At 53.1% G+C, this 14,588-nt stretch overlaps 1 protein-coding gene across 1 annotated transcript; it reads right to left on the reverse strand.

The window, feature by feature from the left end:
- Window positions 1-6,730: 6,730 nt before the first annotated feature.
- Window positions 6,731-14,168, reverse strand: FBLIM1 (filamin binding LIM protein 1). Its single transcript, XM_054086119.1, has 9 exons — window positions 14,096-14,168; window positions 12,308-12,633; window positions 11,364-11,572; window positions 10,897-11,030; window positions 10,425-10,536; window positions 10,162-10,331; window positions 9,622-9,800; window positions 9,217-9,334; window positions 6,731-8,563 (listed from the first exon to the last, which is right to left on the reverse strand). The coding sequence occupies exons 2-9, from the start codon at window positions 12,331-12,333 to the stop codon at window positions 8,450-8,452; spliced, it is 1,062 nt and encodes a 353-aa protein (XP_053942094.1). The 5' UTR covers window positions 12,334-12,633; window positions 14,096-14,168; the 3' UTR covers window positions 6,731-8,449.
- Window positions 14,169-14,588: the final 420 nt, after the last annotated feature.

Genomic DNA, 14,588 nt, shown 5'->3' on the forward strand with positions numbered 1-14,588 from the left:
GCAGAAAGGAGAAGGTAAGGCAGCATTAAAAGTGATATTTAACCAATAAAGCGTACGTGGTCCCTTGGCTGCAGCCCCAGCACAGAGGGGCTGGATGGTACGGGGTATTTTTTACGGTATTACCACGTCTGATCACACCGCGAATATGCTTTTAATTAACCGAATGGCAGGTTAATTAACCATGGGGAGCCAGGCAAGCAGCGACGGCTTCATCTTCACACCACGGCGGCTCTGAAGAGAAATCAGTCCTTTGGGTGATTTGGGGCGTTATTTTATCTTTTTTTTTTAAGCGCATTTGGGTATTTTCCATGCTGAGAGGAGAGCGGGAGGGGGCGGCTTCAGCCCCTGCGAAGGAGAAAAGCTGTGGGAGCGAAAGAATTAGGCTTAAAACTGCCCACCTTGGGGCGCATGTGGTGATGATGGGGGGGGGGGGAGTGTGGAAAGGGCAGTTCTGGGCCAAAAATCTTCACGCTATGAGGAAAATAAAAACCCAAATGTTTCAGGGGTTGGTGCTGGCGAGCTGCGGTGTGAGGGGACGGTGGGGAGTGAGGGGACAACAGTGCCATGAGGGGAACAAAAGGATGATGGGGAGTGAGTGGAACGAAGGGACGATAGGGAGTGAGGGGGTAATGGCACCACAAGGGGATGATGAGGAGTGAGGGGACGATGTTGCCATGAGGGGAACAAAGGGACAATGAGGAATGAGAGGACGATGGGGAGTGAGGGGAATAAGAGGATGATGAGGAGTGTGAAGGCACAATAGGGAGTGAGAGAACGATGGTGCCATGAGGGGAACAAAGGGACGATGGGGAGTGAGGGGACAGTTGGGAGTGAGGGAAGCGAAGGGATTGATAGGAAGTAGAGGATGATGGCACTGCAAGGGGATGATGGGGAATGAGGGGACGATGGTGCCAGGAGGGGAACAAAGGGACGAAGCGGAGCAAGGGGACAGTGGGGAGTGAGGGGAATGAAGGGATGATGGCACCATGAGGGGACAGTGGGGAGTGAGGGGATGGCACTATGAGGGGAAAAAAGGGAATGAGGGGAACAAGGGGACAATGGTGCTGTGAGGGGAACAAGGGGACAGCGGGGAATGAGGGGACTATGGGTAGTGAAGGAGTGAGGGGACAATGGCGCCATGAGGGGTGTGAGTGGACAATGGGGAATGAAGGGGTGGCACTGTGAGGGGATGATGGGGAATGAAGGGACGATGAGGAGTGAGGGGATGGTACTATTGGGGGTGTAGGGGGATGATGGGGAGTGAGGGGGCAATGGCACCATGATGGAAATAAGGAGATGATGGCACCATGAGGGGTGTGAGGGGATGATGGCGAGCAAGGATATAATGGGGAATGAGGGGATGGCACCGTGAGGGGACAATGGAGAGTGAGGGGACAATGGTGCTGTGAGGGGACGATGGCACCATAGGAGGAACAAGGGGACAATGGGGCTGTGAGGGGAGCGAGGGGATTATGAGTGGTGAAGGGGTGATGGGACATGAGGGCATGATGGGGAGTGAAGGGATGATGGCACAGTGAGGGGAACAAGGGGATGATGGCATCGTGGGGGGAATGAGGGGATGATGTGGAGTGAGGGAAACAAGGGGAATGAGGGGATGGCACTGTGAGGGGAATGAGGGGACAGTGGGGAGTGAAGGGATGATGGGCAATGAGGGGATGGCACTGTGAGGAGAACGAGGGGACAATGGGGAGTGGGGACATTGGTGCTGTGAGGGGACGAAGGGGCTGTGAGAGGATGCTGAGCAATGAAGGGGCAATGGGGATCGAGGCCATAAGAGGACAGTGGCACTTGGGGGTCCCTGAGGCAGCAGGGGCAAGACTGAAGCCTCCACCACCCCCGCGGCCAAGTGGAAACGCTCTTTTCTGGCCATTTTGGGCAGCCTGACCTAGCAGGAGGTGCCCCTGCCCATGGGATTGGAACTGGATGATCTTTAAGGTCCCTTCCAACCCAAACCATTCTATCATTCTATGAGTTCCACATCCTTTTGCACAGGCGGCAGGGTGGGAGAGGGACGGCCCCTTCCCCCCCGCCTCGTTTGTTAGGCGATACCCGCATCACGAACCCCCTCGGCCTCCCCGCGCCCCCATCCCTTTCCCCCGGCGCCCGCCGCCATTTTGTCTCGGCGGCGCCGGCGGCGGCCATTTTGTGCAGCGCCTGCAGGGCCGCCCCCCCCCTTGTCAATAAACCGGTGGCACGGGAGGGGATTCTGCTATAAAAGTGGGATATTTGTCATTTAAGACAAAGCTTCATCTAATTACCTATATCTTTGGAAAGTTAGGCAGAATATCCTTCTGTTAGCATGGGGGGGGGGGGGTGTCTTTCCAGACAATACAAGTAGTTACTCCTACAGAAAGTGGAATATTTTTATTTAACCTGAAGTTTCACCCACATAGCTTTATTTTTTTGAGAGTTAGACAGAATATCCCCCCTGATAACCTTTTCTTTTCCAAACAGTGTTTTTCCAGATGATACAAGAAGCAGTTACAATTCCAAGAAGTGGAATATTCGTATTTAAGCTAAAGCGGAGCTCAGTTTGACCCAAGTAACTGTATATTTTTAAAGTTACACCCTGATACCATGCTTTTTTCAGTGGTTTTCCAGAGGATACAAGTTAATATTACAAAAAGTGGATTTTTTTTTAATTTAGGCTATACTATAGTTGTTTCATCCAAGTAACATTTCAAAGTTAGACAAAACATCTCCCGATACCATGGGGTTTTTTTTTCCCAACAGTTTTTTCCACATGATACAATAAGTAGTTACTATTATAAAAATATTCCACTTTTTATAAAAAAAAGGTGGAATATTATGCTTTAAAGCTATAGTATAGTCAAGGTTCATCCAAGTAACTGTTTTTTTTGAAAGACAGACTGCCCCCCGACAGCGTGTTTTTCCACATGATGCAAGAACTATTGCAAAGTGGAATATTTTTTTGATCTAAGCTGAAGTGTAGTGGAGTTTCGTCTAGGTAGGTGTATTTTCTGAAGGTTAAAACGTTCCTCTGAGCACAGGGTTTTGTTCAAATGGTGATTTTTCCAGGCACTGGCCATTCTTTGTAGAGGATAACGTCTTGCGTGGAGCACAATCCGTGCTGAACAGAGGTGGCTCCTTCTGGAATTGATACAAGTTGTAGTTACTATGAGAAAAAAAAATGGAATATTTTTATTTAAGGCAGAGAATAGTTTCATCTCAGTAACTGTATTTTTTGAAAGTTAGACAGCACGTCCCTTTGATAGCATGTCCTTTATTCAAACAGTGATTTTCCAGACGCTGTTCGTTCTCTGTAGATGATGACGTCTTGTGTGAAGCGTGACCTGTGCTGAACAGCAGTGTCTTCTGGAATCCCCTCTGCAGTGTTTCCCCATCTCAAATGCAAGGTCAGGCAGAGCTGGCTCCAAAGCCCCAAATTAGTGAGAGATTTGACTGTTGAGACGTTCATAATAACATTAAAATTAGTCCTTGGAAAGTAATAGAATATGCATAGGATTTCTGGGAACATTTATATATCTGCACGTAAATGGGAAACATATTCTGCGTCAGCTCTTGTGTGGCGGCACAGGATCGATGGAGATCACTCCCTCCTGTTGCCCAGGTCTGATAAAGGATGTTTGCTTTCTAAAACTCCAAAATGAGAGTTTATTTCCCACCAGTTTCGGTATCACACATTCCCTCTTCATCCTTATTTCTCTTTTCTTTTTTTCCCCTCCACAAAAGTGTGGTGTCCTTAAAACGCCGCTCGCCTCAGCGAGACCCAGCCACAGGCGAAGCAATCCAATAAAGGAGATTAAAGTCTGTTCCCCCTGCGAGGGAAAGTTCAGCTGCACGGAGAATTAAGGGATATATTTATTTTTAGGAGCAGTTCTCCCTTCCTTTGCCTCCTTCCGCTGTTTTTTTTCCCAGTGAGGGCAATAAACAGGCTAACCTCTGAGAGAAATAAAACTCCTCACCTACAGACTCCAGCAAAAAAAGATCTAAGCTGCTTGAGGTGAAGAACACTCTTTTGGGTGCAAATTGTTAATTTTCAGGGAGCAGGGCTGCAGGATGCTGTCATCACTGCTGCTGCGATGGAGGAAAGCTGGGATATAAAATGGAAAGCTGGGATATAAAACGTCAAAGCCCCGCTTGCCAGCATTTGCTGTGCATCTATTTTCAGAAATAAAAGTGGGGTGGCATTCATTGGGTTTTTTTTTTTTTTTTTTGCCTGCTTCTTTTTTTTTTTTGCCTTTTTTTGTTTTTCAAATAACCCAGCGTAGTGCTCACAGCCTGGTAACACACTTGCGTAACCGTCTGCAGCGATGCCACCTCGCGTTACTGAAAACACAGCATGCTTTAAAAATAAATCATGGCGCTGGGCGTTTTAAGTTTGTTGGAGGAAAAAAAGGAGAATATTGCATCATTTTTTTAATCCATCTCCCTTGTGCTCAGAATGAAGCTGGAGAAATTCAGGGCTTGGGCTGGTCCCAGAGTAATCTCTGCTGTTCCCCCTCCCCTTAACCCTTAGAAGGATCAGATCACTTTTTATTTAAGAAGTGTTAGATTTTTAGGTTGCGTCAAAGACAAGAAGGTGCAGAAAATGGGTCTGAAGGCTCTGTAGGGAGACGTGACGCTGCAGCAAGCCAGCTGGGATATGGTTGCAAATAAATGGAGTCGAGGAAAGTAAAAACCCCATTTTCCTCGAGCGTTTTCTGTCCCATTTGAAAAAAAGCAAAGCCCCAAGCACCCAATCCTCCTCCCGGTGCCTTTTCTAGCCTCGGTTTCCCCTCCTGAAGCATTTCCCTCTGCGCAGCCGGCTCTCTCCCGGTGCCTTGGAGGCAGCGATGGTGAAGCAAAGGCGCAGAGTGAAGGCACGCAAGGAATCCAGATCATCTCTCCCCCTCTCTTTTTTGCATTTCTCACCGGGGGGTGCTGGGAAAGGCACTTTCCAGCTCCTTTACAGGCTCACTTTCCTCACGCTGCTTCATAATCTTCAGCGTGCAAACACAACCTGCAAAAGGCTTTGCTGGTTACGTTGCAACACTTCAACCACTGATTTTAAAACACTGCGTCAGTGCTCGTCAGCTCCTCCTTTAATTTAAAAGCTCTTTTTAAAAAATCAGGCAGCCTTTAAATTGAAAGAAAGATAACCTTTGGGGGTTTTTAATGGCATACACCGTTGTATTCCTCGGAGCAGACCAGCCTCGCAGTGGGGTACAGTATCCAATGCCTTCACAGGGAAAGCCCAGGGAAATTTTATCCCGGGGCCGCACCCAGCACTGAACTGAAGAAATATTTGCATTTGCTTCTCCTTGGAGGGCAGCCACGTCCCTCCCTGCTCTCCTTGCCCTGCCAAGAGGGATTACAAGAGAAGACGGGCTTATTGCAGCAGCCGAGGGAAGGGCAGGTCTATGGCCATTCGGAGGCGGACAATGCTCTTTGCCCTTTTGGCCGCTGGAATAAGACAAGAGAGACTTGGAGTGGGTTTTATGCCTGGGTGGTTTTGGGGGGGCTCTGCAAAGCTTTGGAGGGCTCGTGTTGCTCTGTGTGTCATTTGGTTTGGTTTATTTTTGCTACCAGAGCTCACAAAGGCACTTGCAGCAGGGCGAGGAGCACAAGGATGGGCTGAGCTGTCACAGCCGACGCAGGCTCACGCAGCAGCAGGATGGGACCCAGCTCCCACAGCCTCACCCCTGAGAAACCTCCTCCACATGGCTTGGCTAGCGCTGGAAATTCCTCGAGATCTTCCCTGGGGAAAACGTGGGGCTGTGCTTTTCTGGCTTAAACGCTCCCCGGACCTCACCTCGTTGTCGATGGTGAGGGAAGCAAGCGGACAACTCAGTGTGAGTGATAAAGCAAGCTTCGACTTTATTCAAAATCAGCCCGGATTATATACCCTAACATTCAAAAGATGCTTTGTGCTTTATAATTTGTTACACCTTATACATGATTAGTTACTTAAAACTATTTGTTCTCTATTGATTCATTGTCCTTTGTTAATTCATTAATACTATGTTGCTACTTCGAGTTCCGTTTATCTTTATCTATATTGTAATATAACTTGCAGTTATATTACAGTTGCAGCTGGGCTTGGTGCTCCATCCTGTTCCCTTGGGGAAGATTCACTTGTCCTTCAGAAGTTTCTTCTTAGAGATTCCTCCTTGTATGCCTTCTTGTTCTTTCAGTCCATATCTTCACTCAAAGTTTAACAAGGTTTCCACTTACACAATACGTGTCTCACAAAGCTTTTCTGTTAAATCATGTCCTTGTTCACTTAACCATTCCTCGATCCATTTTTCAACATTCTCATGTCCTTTTTCACTTAACCATTTCCCAACACCTCGTAATGTTTCTCCCCTTTATCCAAGAAGAAAATGGCTTAAGCAAATCTTTTATCATCTTACCTTCATGTCCATCTGTCCCTTGTTATCCTCCACTTCTGGAAAAACATGACAAATCTGACCCCTTCTGTGTCCCTTTGCCACAATGCCAGTCTCTTTAGCTGTGTCTTGCCATTCTCCTCTCCCTCCAGCATCTTCTGCAAGGCTTCACGTTGATCAAAACCCTTCCCTGCCTGCCTCTGGCCGAGAATCACTGCAGTCCCGGTGCTAACAGCCCACCCTGGGTTGCTCTGCAGGGGGAATATCTGACCCCTTCCCACCGTTAGCTCTGCAGAGGGGCAGTGCTGAGCACCCAAGGGTGCTGCGCACAGGGTGTAACACCCTGACACATCCAAGACACCGCTTAGCATTGGCCTTTCCATCCTCCCTGAAAACCTCGCTTGGAAAAATACCCGTATTGCAATTAAAAAAAAAAAAGGGTCTCAGGCAACATTTTGCCCTTCAGGACTTGCCTTCCCCAAGGCCTTTGGCCGCTGCCAACCCTGCCCCCGTCTTTTCACTTTCCTAGCATCATTTTGGTGTCTGGTTTTCCCCACAGGGTGAGAGGCTTTGGCAAGTGAGAGCTGACTCCGAGTGCGGGATTTCCCTGGCGTGGGACATGGGGATCCCAAGCAACGGGACCCAAAGCCACTTCCTTACGGGACTGCGACAGACCCCAACTTTACATTAACATCCTATTTATAAATAAGTCTATATCGAGTTACAACCTGATTGATGGGCTGTAGGCGCACATTAACAAACCTTGAGTAATAATTAGGTTTTGTAGATGGGCAGAGTCGGCAGGAAAGAGTTGTGGGGTTGGTGTGATTAATTGACTCGGTGCATACATTAACTATACATTAACCCCTTCATCCATAAATACAGCACGCACTGCAGGAACAGGCTACAATGCGACTTAGAAGCGTGTGGCTGCTGGTTGGATGGTTGCTAGTTTTTTTTTAGCAGCTCCATTTTTTCATCAGGAAAGCATTAAACGTCATTTCAGATGCTTTTGCTATTTTCTGCTCTCGATTTGTGGCTTTTTAAGCACAGGAAAACCCCTCTTTCTCTGCCTGGTTTGCAATGCCCTTGCAAACAAAACCGCTGCGCAGCCATGACATCGGTTGCACAGATGTTGGGCAGGCAGAGAAATGGTCCAATTCTGCAGTTTTGGCGCTTGGATCAAGAGGACATCAAAAAGCTTGGGACAGCGGAGCAATATCTTGGATATCATGCAAAAATGAGGCTGTTGGACACAGGAGGGAGTGTTTAGCTGGAGTTTCTCTGCCTGATGGAAGAACTCGTGCTCTGCCTGCCCTCTGCCGGCTTCAGGATTTGGTGGAGATGGAGTCCAGGCGCTGCAGGCTGGCAGCAAAAAAACCCTTCCTCAACACTTCATCAACACCACAGCACATGGCAAAATCCCAAACCCAGCCCCCAAAAAACAACCTCCAGCTCTCCTCTGGGTTCAGCAGCTCTGCCAGATCATTGCACCCCAAAATCTGCTGCGTTATTGCCCTCTGCAACTCAACTCTTGCCAGGCCTAGAGAGTCTAAAAAGCAGGGTTTTTTTCTTATTTCTAACCTTGTATTTTATGGGTTTGGAATGCAGGGCGGATGAAATAAACAGGGGGTTTTAAACGTGGGGTTTTATTTAACTGCGAGTAACTAAATCAGTGCCCGCTCTCTGTGTCACCACAGAGAGAAAAATGTTTAAGTGAAACCCCAAGGAAGCTCGAGAAGAAAGAAAATACACCCAGGGAACCCAAACCAACCTCAGAAAAGGAGTTTAAGAACAGAAATAAGTGAACAAAACCTCAGCTCCTCCACCACCACTGCTCTGCCAGGGCTTTATATGTTCATAAGGAGCACAGAGCTGTGCCGGGACACTTTATCCTCGCCTCTCTGCTCGTCCAGCCCGGCGAGCCAGGGTCCTGGGTACATTTTAGTGATGAAAACTCCTGTCCTGCAGCTATTTGGGGGTGCAGCGGGCACCCGGGGCTGGCCGCAGGGTGCATTCCAGGGGGAACCTCCCTTTGTGATGTGCAGCGCTGGAAGAGGTGGAGCCGTGGGGATTTAGCAGGACGACTCGTTTCGCCTGTGGATGTGGCAGGACTTGCAGAGGAGGTGATCATCCAGGGGGTAGCACCCGCTCTCTGTGGGCTCCGGCGACAGAGGTGTCCCACAGCTCTGGGGGAGGGAGCGGAAAGAATGCTTTATAGAATAGAATCATCAAATCATTAAGGTTGGAAAAGTCCTCTCAGCTCATCCAGTCCAACCGTCAGCCCAACCCCACCGTGCCTGCTAAACCATGTCCCCAAGAGCCACAGCCATGCGGTTTTTAAATCCCTCCAGGGATGGAGACTCCCCCACTGCCCTGGGCAGCCCCTGCCAGGGCTTCACCGCTCTGTCAGTACAGACATGTTTCCTAATATCCAGTCTAAACCTCCTCTGGCTCAACTTGAGGCCACTGCCTCTCAATTCTATCCCTTGTTCCTTAGGAGAGATCAGCACCCACCTCACTACAACCTCCTTTCCAGGAGCTGTAGGGGCAAATTCTTTACTGGTCCCTGTGCTGTGTTGCATGTGAGACACCATGCCACTGCATCCCATCTTTCCTGCCAAACCCACCACTGCTTGGAAAAAAACAACAAACTATGTGAAAAGCATGAGAAGCTGAAGCTCTCCTGACCAAATGCACTGTCCTTTTCACCCAATTTATTTATTTCCCCGCCTCCCTGTCGCCTGGAAGATAAAAACGCTGGCTAAAAACCACCCTGGGTGCTGTGGACCCCACAGCAGCGGCTCGGTGCCAAACCCCACGGCTCTTGGGGGGGCCGTACCTCGCAGCGGTAGCAGCTCTCGTGGAAACTGCGTCCCAGGCACTCGATCTTGTAGGTGTCCTTGTCATCGCGGGGGACGATGGGGCGCTCGCAGGCACTGCAGACCACGGCGTATTTCCTGATGGGAGCAAACAGGAGTGGCGTGAGCCTGGGGGGTGACGGCGACGAGACGTTCCCCCCTTCAGCATGGCACAATCATAGAAGCACAGGATCATTAAGGTTGGAAAAGCCCTCTATGCTCATCCAGTCCAACCGTCAGCCCAACCCCACCGTGCCTGCTAAACCATGGCCCAAAGTGTCACAGTTACATGGTTTTTGACCCCCTCCAGGGATGGAGACTCCACCACTGCCCTGAGCAGCCTCTGCCAAGGTTTCACCACTCTGTCAGGGAAGATGCTCCCCAACCTGTAGAAGTCGGCCACGCAGTACACCTCCTCCTGCTCATCCACGGCGAAGCTCTCAGTGCCGATGGCCCGGCCACAGGCGGCGCAGGAGAAGCAGCCGGGGTGGTAGCCCTTGCCCAGGGCACGGACGATGCGCTCTGTGATCAGCCTCTGGCACTTGGCACATTTCTCCAGCGTGGCCTGGGGTTTTGGGGAACACAGAGAATCATAGAATGGTTTGGATTGGAAGGGACCACAAAGGTCATCCGGTCCAATTCCCCTGCAGCGAGTCAGAGACATTTTCAACCAGCTCAATTTGCTCCAAGCCCCATCCAACCTGACCTTAAATATTTCCAGGAATGGGGCAGCCACCACCTCTCTGGGCAACCTGGGCCACCCTCAGCCAAAAAAATTTCTTCCCAATATTTATCCTAAACTTCTCTTTTCATTTAAAACCACGACCCCTTGTCCTGTTGCTACAGGCACTGCTAACAAGTTTTTCCCCATCATAGGTGCCAGATCCTGCCCGGGGTGTTGGTTGTCCCCAAGGGAAGACAGGTACCTGGTAGCAGGTGTCACACGTGGGGCGCCCATCCTTTTGGTAATAGCGCTGGCCGGCCAGGAGCCGCTGGCAGGTGCGGCACATGAAGCAGTCGGCGTGGTACTGCTTCCGCATCGCCTCCACCGTTGGCTCCCGGGGCCCCAGTGCTTTGTGGCAGAAGGCACAGATGACTGCAGGAAGAAGGGAGAAGGGTTGAGTGCTGCGTGCCTCAGTTTCCCCAGCTGGGGATGAGTCTGCACGGCACAGCTAAGACCTCCCTTTACCTCTGGAGCCGTCCCTCTCTGGGTACCCGTTCGTATCCTGCTGCTGCAGCTTCCCTGCTGGCTCCTGGCGGAATGTGGGTAGCCTCAGTTCAGCAGGGAAGGCAGAAGGGGCCTGGCGAGTGGAAGAAGGTGAAGGCAGGTTACATTGATCAAAGTGTCATGGAATGGTTTGGGTTGGAAGGGACCTCAAAGCCCATCCAGTCTCACCCCCTGCCATGGGCAGGGATACCTCCCACTGCATCCAGTTGCTCCAACCCCCATCCAACCTGGCCCTGAACCCCTCCAGGGGCATGGGATGGGGCAGCCACTGCTGCTCTGGACAACCCATGCCAGTGTCTCCCCACCCTCATTGTGAAGAATTTCTTCCTAATGTCTAATCTAAATCTTCCCCTGTACAATTTAAAGCCACTATTTATGCTCTTGCAGGTGGGGAAACTGAGGCACTGGGGTGACCACACACCATCGTCCTCACCTGGAGGGCTCTGGGTGCTGCCAGGTCCAGTTGCTGCAGTGCTGGACCCACTGTCTCTGTGGACAAGGGCTGGGCTGCTTCGGAGAGGACGAGGACTGGTGAGGATGAAGGCACAGGGGCTGCTGGGTGGATTTCTGCAGCGAGAGCCAAACATGGCGAATTTAGAGAGGTAATAATGTCCAATATCGCCCTGCTGGCTTCCCAGCGGCACTCACCGACCTGCCCCAAAAGCAAATGCCGTCCCGCCCGGAGGGGACAAACAGCACCGATAAGCGCCCGGCGATGGAGAGCAAACACAGCCCTTCCCCAGCAGCCGGATCCATCCTGGGATGGGCGCAGGGATTTGGGGAATAACCCCCCAAAACCCCACATCCCCTCCTGCCTGCAAGTGCATCCTATAGCAAATAATCTCCACAGCATCTTTGGCACCATCACCATCCTCCCGGCCCCCCGCAGGTCCCCCTCACCTCCGTTGGGCAACACGGGGTGCTGCGACCGCGGGGCCCGGGGGCGATGAGCACCCAGGACCTCAGCACCATCTGGCTGCGGCTCCCTCAGGGCTTCGTCCTTGGTGGCCGCCTCCCTGCGTGGTGGCACCAGGGTGATGAAGATGGACGAAGCGATCCTCTTCTCCGCTTTCCCAGGCAGCATCGCTGAAGCCGCAGAAGGGCCAGACCTGGGTTTGATTTGGGGTAAATTAAAAGGAAAAAAGAGCAAAACCCCTGGATGCACTGGCAGCTCCTGCAGCTGCGCCGCCCTTCGGCCTCAACCCGCCACCCTCCTCGTCCTCCCGGAAAGGGAGAAGGAATGAGTGTCCCCGTCCACGTCATGGCAATAAATGGTCTCGTGTCTGGGAGGACAGAAGGTAAAGGGCGTCAGCAAAGCAGCATCCAAAATCTCTCATTTTCCCACCTCTGTAGCAAATACCTACAATTTTGCCTTCTTTATTTCCTTTTATTGCCCCCACCTGGGACTGAACTCCCTGTGGGCAGCAGGAAAAACCCACCTTTCCTCTTAAAACCAGGGCTGCAATAGGATCTGCTTTTGCAAACACTTTTTTGGGGTGTTTCTAGATCCCCTGGCTCACCATTCCCTCCCTGCTTATCCCTGTTAATCACTCCTAGCTCAGGGCATCCCCTCATCCTTTATTTTTCCAGATGGGGAAACCGAGGCACGATGCCATGAATCACTGCATCCCCACCACCGAAACAGCCCCTGAGCAACGCTGGCAGGATGCGCCGACCCCGATAAACCCCGCTCAGGAAGGAAAAAGGCTGTTTATTCAGCTTCCCAATGGGAAAAGCAGCTGGAGCGAAGCTTCCCCTTCCCAAACGGGATGGTTTGGAGCCCTGAGGCTGTGCTGATGCAGCAGAATTCATCCTCAAGATGAATCGGCTGCTTGAAAAAATACCTGTGTGATGAGTTGCCCGGCCTCATGCCCCAGCGTGGGGCAGCTCTGCTCCCACTCAATCCCGCTCACGGGTGTTGGCGCATCTTCCCGGGGGCAGTCAGTCCCCCCGTGGCGAGTGAAAAGCTTCGGGACGGACACACGGGTGACTTCGACCTCTGACTCAAGCAGGGGAAGAGATTAAAGGGAAAAAAAACCGAGCGGCTTCGCTCCTTCCTTCCTCCCTCCCCGCCGGCGAAACCCCAAACGGGCTCCGGCGCTGCCAGCCTTCGCCCGGCCGCTCAAATCCTTGCCCGCGGGAGCCGCCGCTTTCCTCTTTCCTGGTGAAGCTGCAGAAAATAGGGGGGGGAAAAAGTCATAAAAATCCATAAAATCATAAAAAAAAACAAACCAAAAAGGAAAAAAAAAAAAAAGCATCTGCGAGGCTAATGGGAACCATGTGCTCAGCGCATTCCTCTTTGTGCCGCCAGATCCCCACGCACGGCCTCAGCGCGGCCGGGGGCGTTGGGGTGCTCGAGGTTTGAGGGGCGCGTGGATGGAGGTCACAGTTCCCCTTTTTTGGGGTCCCCTCTCGTATCTCCCTCCTGGTTTGGGATGGCCCGAAAGGGACGGGCCCCCCACTTTCCTGCAAACACCACCCCCCTGAATTCCCAGGGGGGTGGGGGCGTTGGGGGGACCGATGGGGATGGGGATGCTCCTGGGCACCCCCACATGCGCCCAAAACTGGGAGGGACGTGGCTCTCCTGTCCCCCAGCTCCATCCCCAGCCCTGGGGACCTCTTGAGGGCACCCAAGGGAGAAGGGACAGAGAGGGGGGGCAGAGCCTTCGGTGTCCCCTTCTCCCTTCCCTGGGGGGCAGCCCCACAGCCCCCTGCAACCCCCATCCCTACCTGGGCCACCCTGTGTGGCAGTGGCCCCACCGCGTCCCCCCCTGCCTGGGAGCCCCCTGTCCCCTACCCAGTGGTGTCCCCAGTCCCGTACCCGGGGTGTCCCGTGTCCCCTTCTCCTGGCCCAGGACAGCTCTGTGGTCTTTACTACATCGCCTGGAGGGTCCCATGTCCCACTTTGGGGTGTCCCTTGTCCCCTGCCTGGCAGTGTCCCCCATTCCATACCTGGGGTGTCTCTGTCCCCTTGGGGGGTGTGGTTCTTGGTCCCCTTTGTCCTGTGATCTTTATCCCATTACCTCGGGGATCCCATGTCCCACTTCAGGGTGTCCCTTGTTCCCTACCTGGCGGGATCCCCCACGCCCTCCCTAGGGTGTCCCCTATCTGCAGGGTCCCCCATTCCATCCCTGGGGTGTCCCCTGGGGGGGTTCTTTGTCCCCTTCCTCCGGCCCAGGACAGCTCTGTGGTCTTTCCTCCATTGCTGGGAGGGGGGGGTTCATGCCCCGCTTTGGGATGTCCTTTGTCACCTACCTTGGGGTGTCTCCTGTCCCCGGGGGAGCTCTTGTCCCAGGACAGCTCTGAGGTCCTCACCTGGGAGTCCCCCTTGTCCCGTCCCAGCACAGCTCTGAGGTCCTCACATGGGGGGTCCCCATGTCCCACCTAGGGATGTCCTTTGTCCCCTACCTGGGGATGTCCCTTGTCCCCTCCCTGGGGGTGTCCCTTGTCCCCTACCTTGGGGTGCCCCCTGTCCCCCGGGGGAGCTCTTGTCCCTCTCGTCCCGTCCCAGGACAGCTCTGAGGTCCTCACCGGGGGGTCCCCATGTCCCACCTGGGGGTGTCCCCTCCCCGGGGTCCCCCATCCCCGTGCAGGGGGGATGCTCCCTTGGCGCTGGGGGGTCCCTGTCCCACCTGGCAGCCGCCGCGGGTCCCGCAGCTCTCGGGTGCGCCTCCTGCCCGGCGCGGCGGGGGCAGAGCCGCCCGGCATCACCGCCCCTTCCTCCCTCCTCCTCCTCCTCCTCCCCCTCCTCCCCCCGCATGCCCCACGGCCGGGGAGGGGGGGGGCAGATGTCCTCAAGGTGCCCCATGGGTCCTTAGGGTGCCCCACAAGTCCTAAAGGTGACCTCTAGGACATGGAGTGTCCCATGCACCCCCTTAGGGTGCTCCGTGTGTCCTAAGGGTGTCCCATGGATCCTGGGGGTGACCTATAGGATGTGGGGCGCCCCGTGCATCCTGGAGTGCCCCATGGGTCCTAAGGGTACCCCATAGATCCTGAGGGTGACCTGTAGGATGACATGGGGCGGTTCATGTACCCCCTTAGGATGCCCCAGGCACCCTGGGGTGCCCCATAGGTCCTGAGCGTGACCTGCAGAACACAGGGTGCCCCATAAGTCCTGAGGGGGCC

This window comes from Cuculus canorus, chromosome 21 (genome assembly GCF_017976375.1).
Source record: "Cuculus canorus isolate bCucCan1 chromosome 21, bCucCan1.pri, whole genome shotgun sequence".
In the NCBI taxonomy this organism is placed as follows: Eukaryota; Metazoa; Chordata; class Aves; order Cuculiformes; family Cuculidae; genus Cuculus; species Cuculus canorus.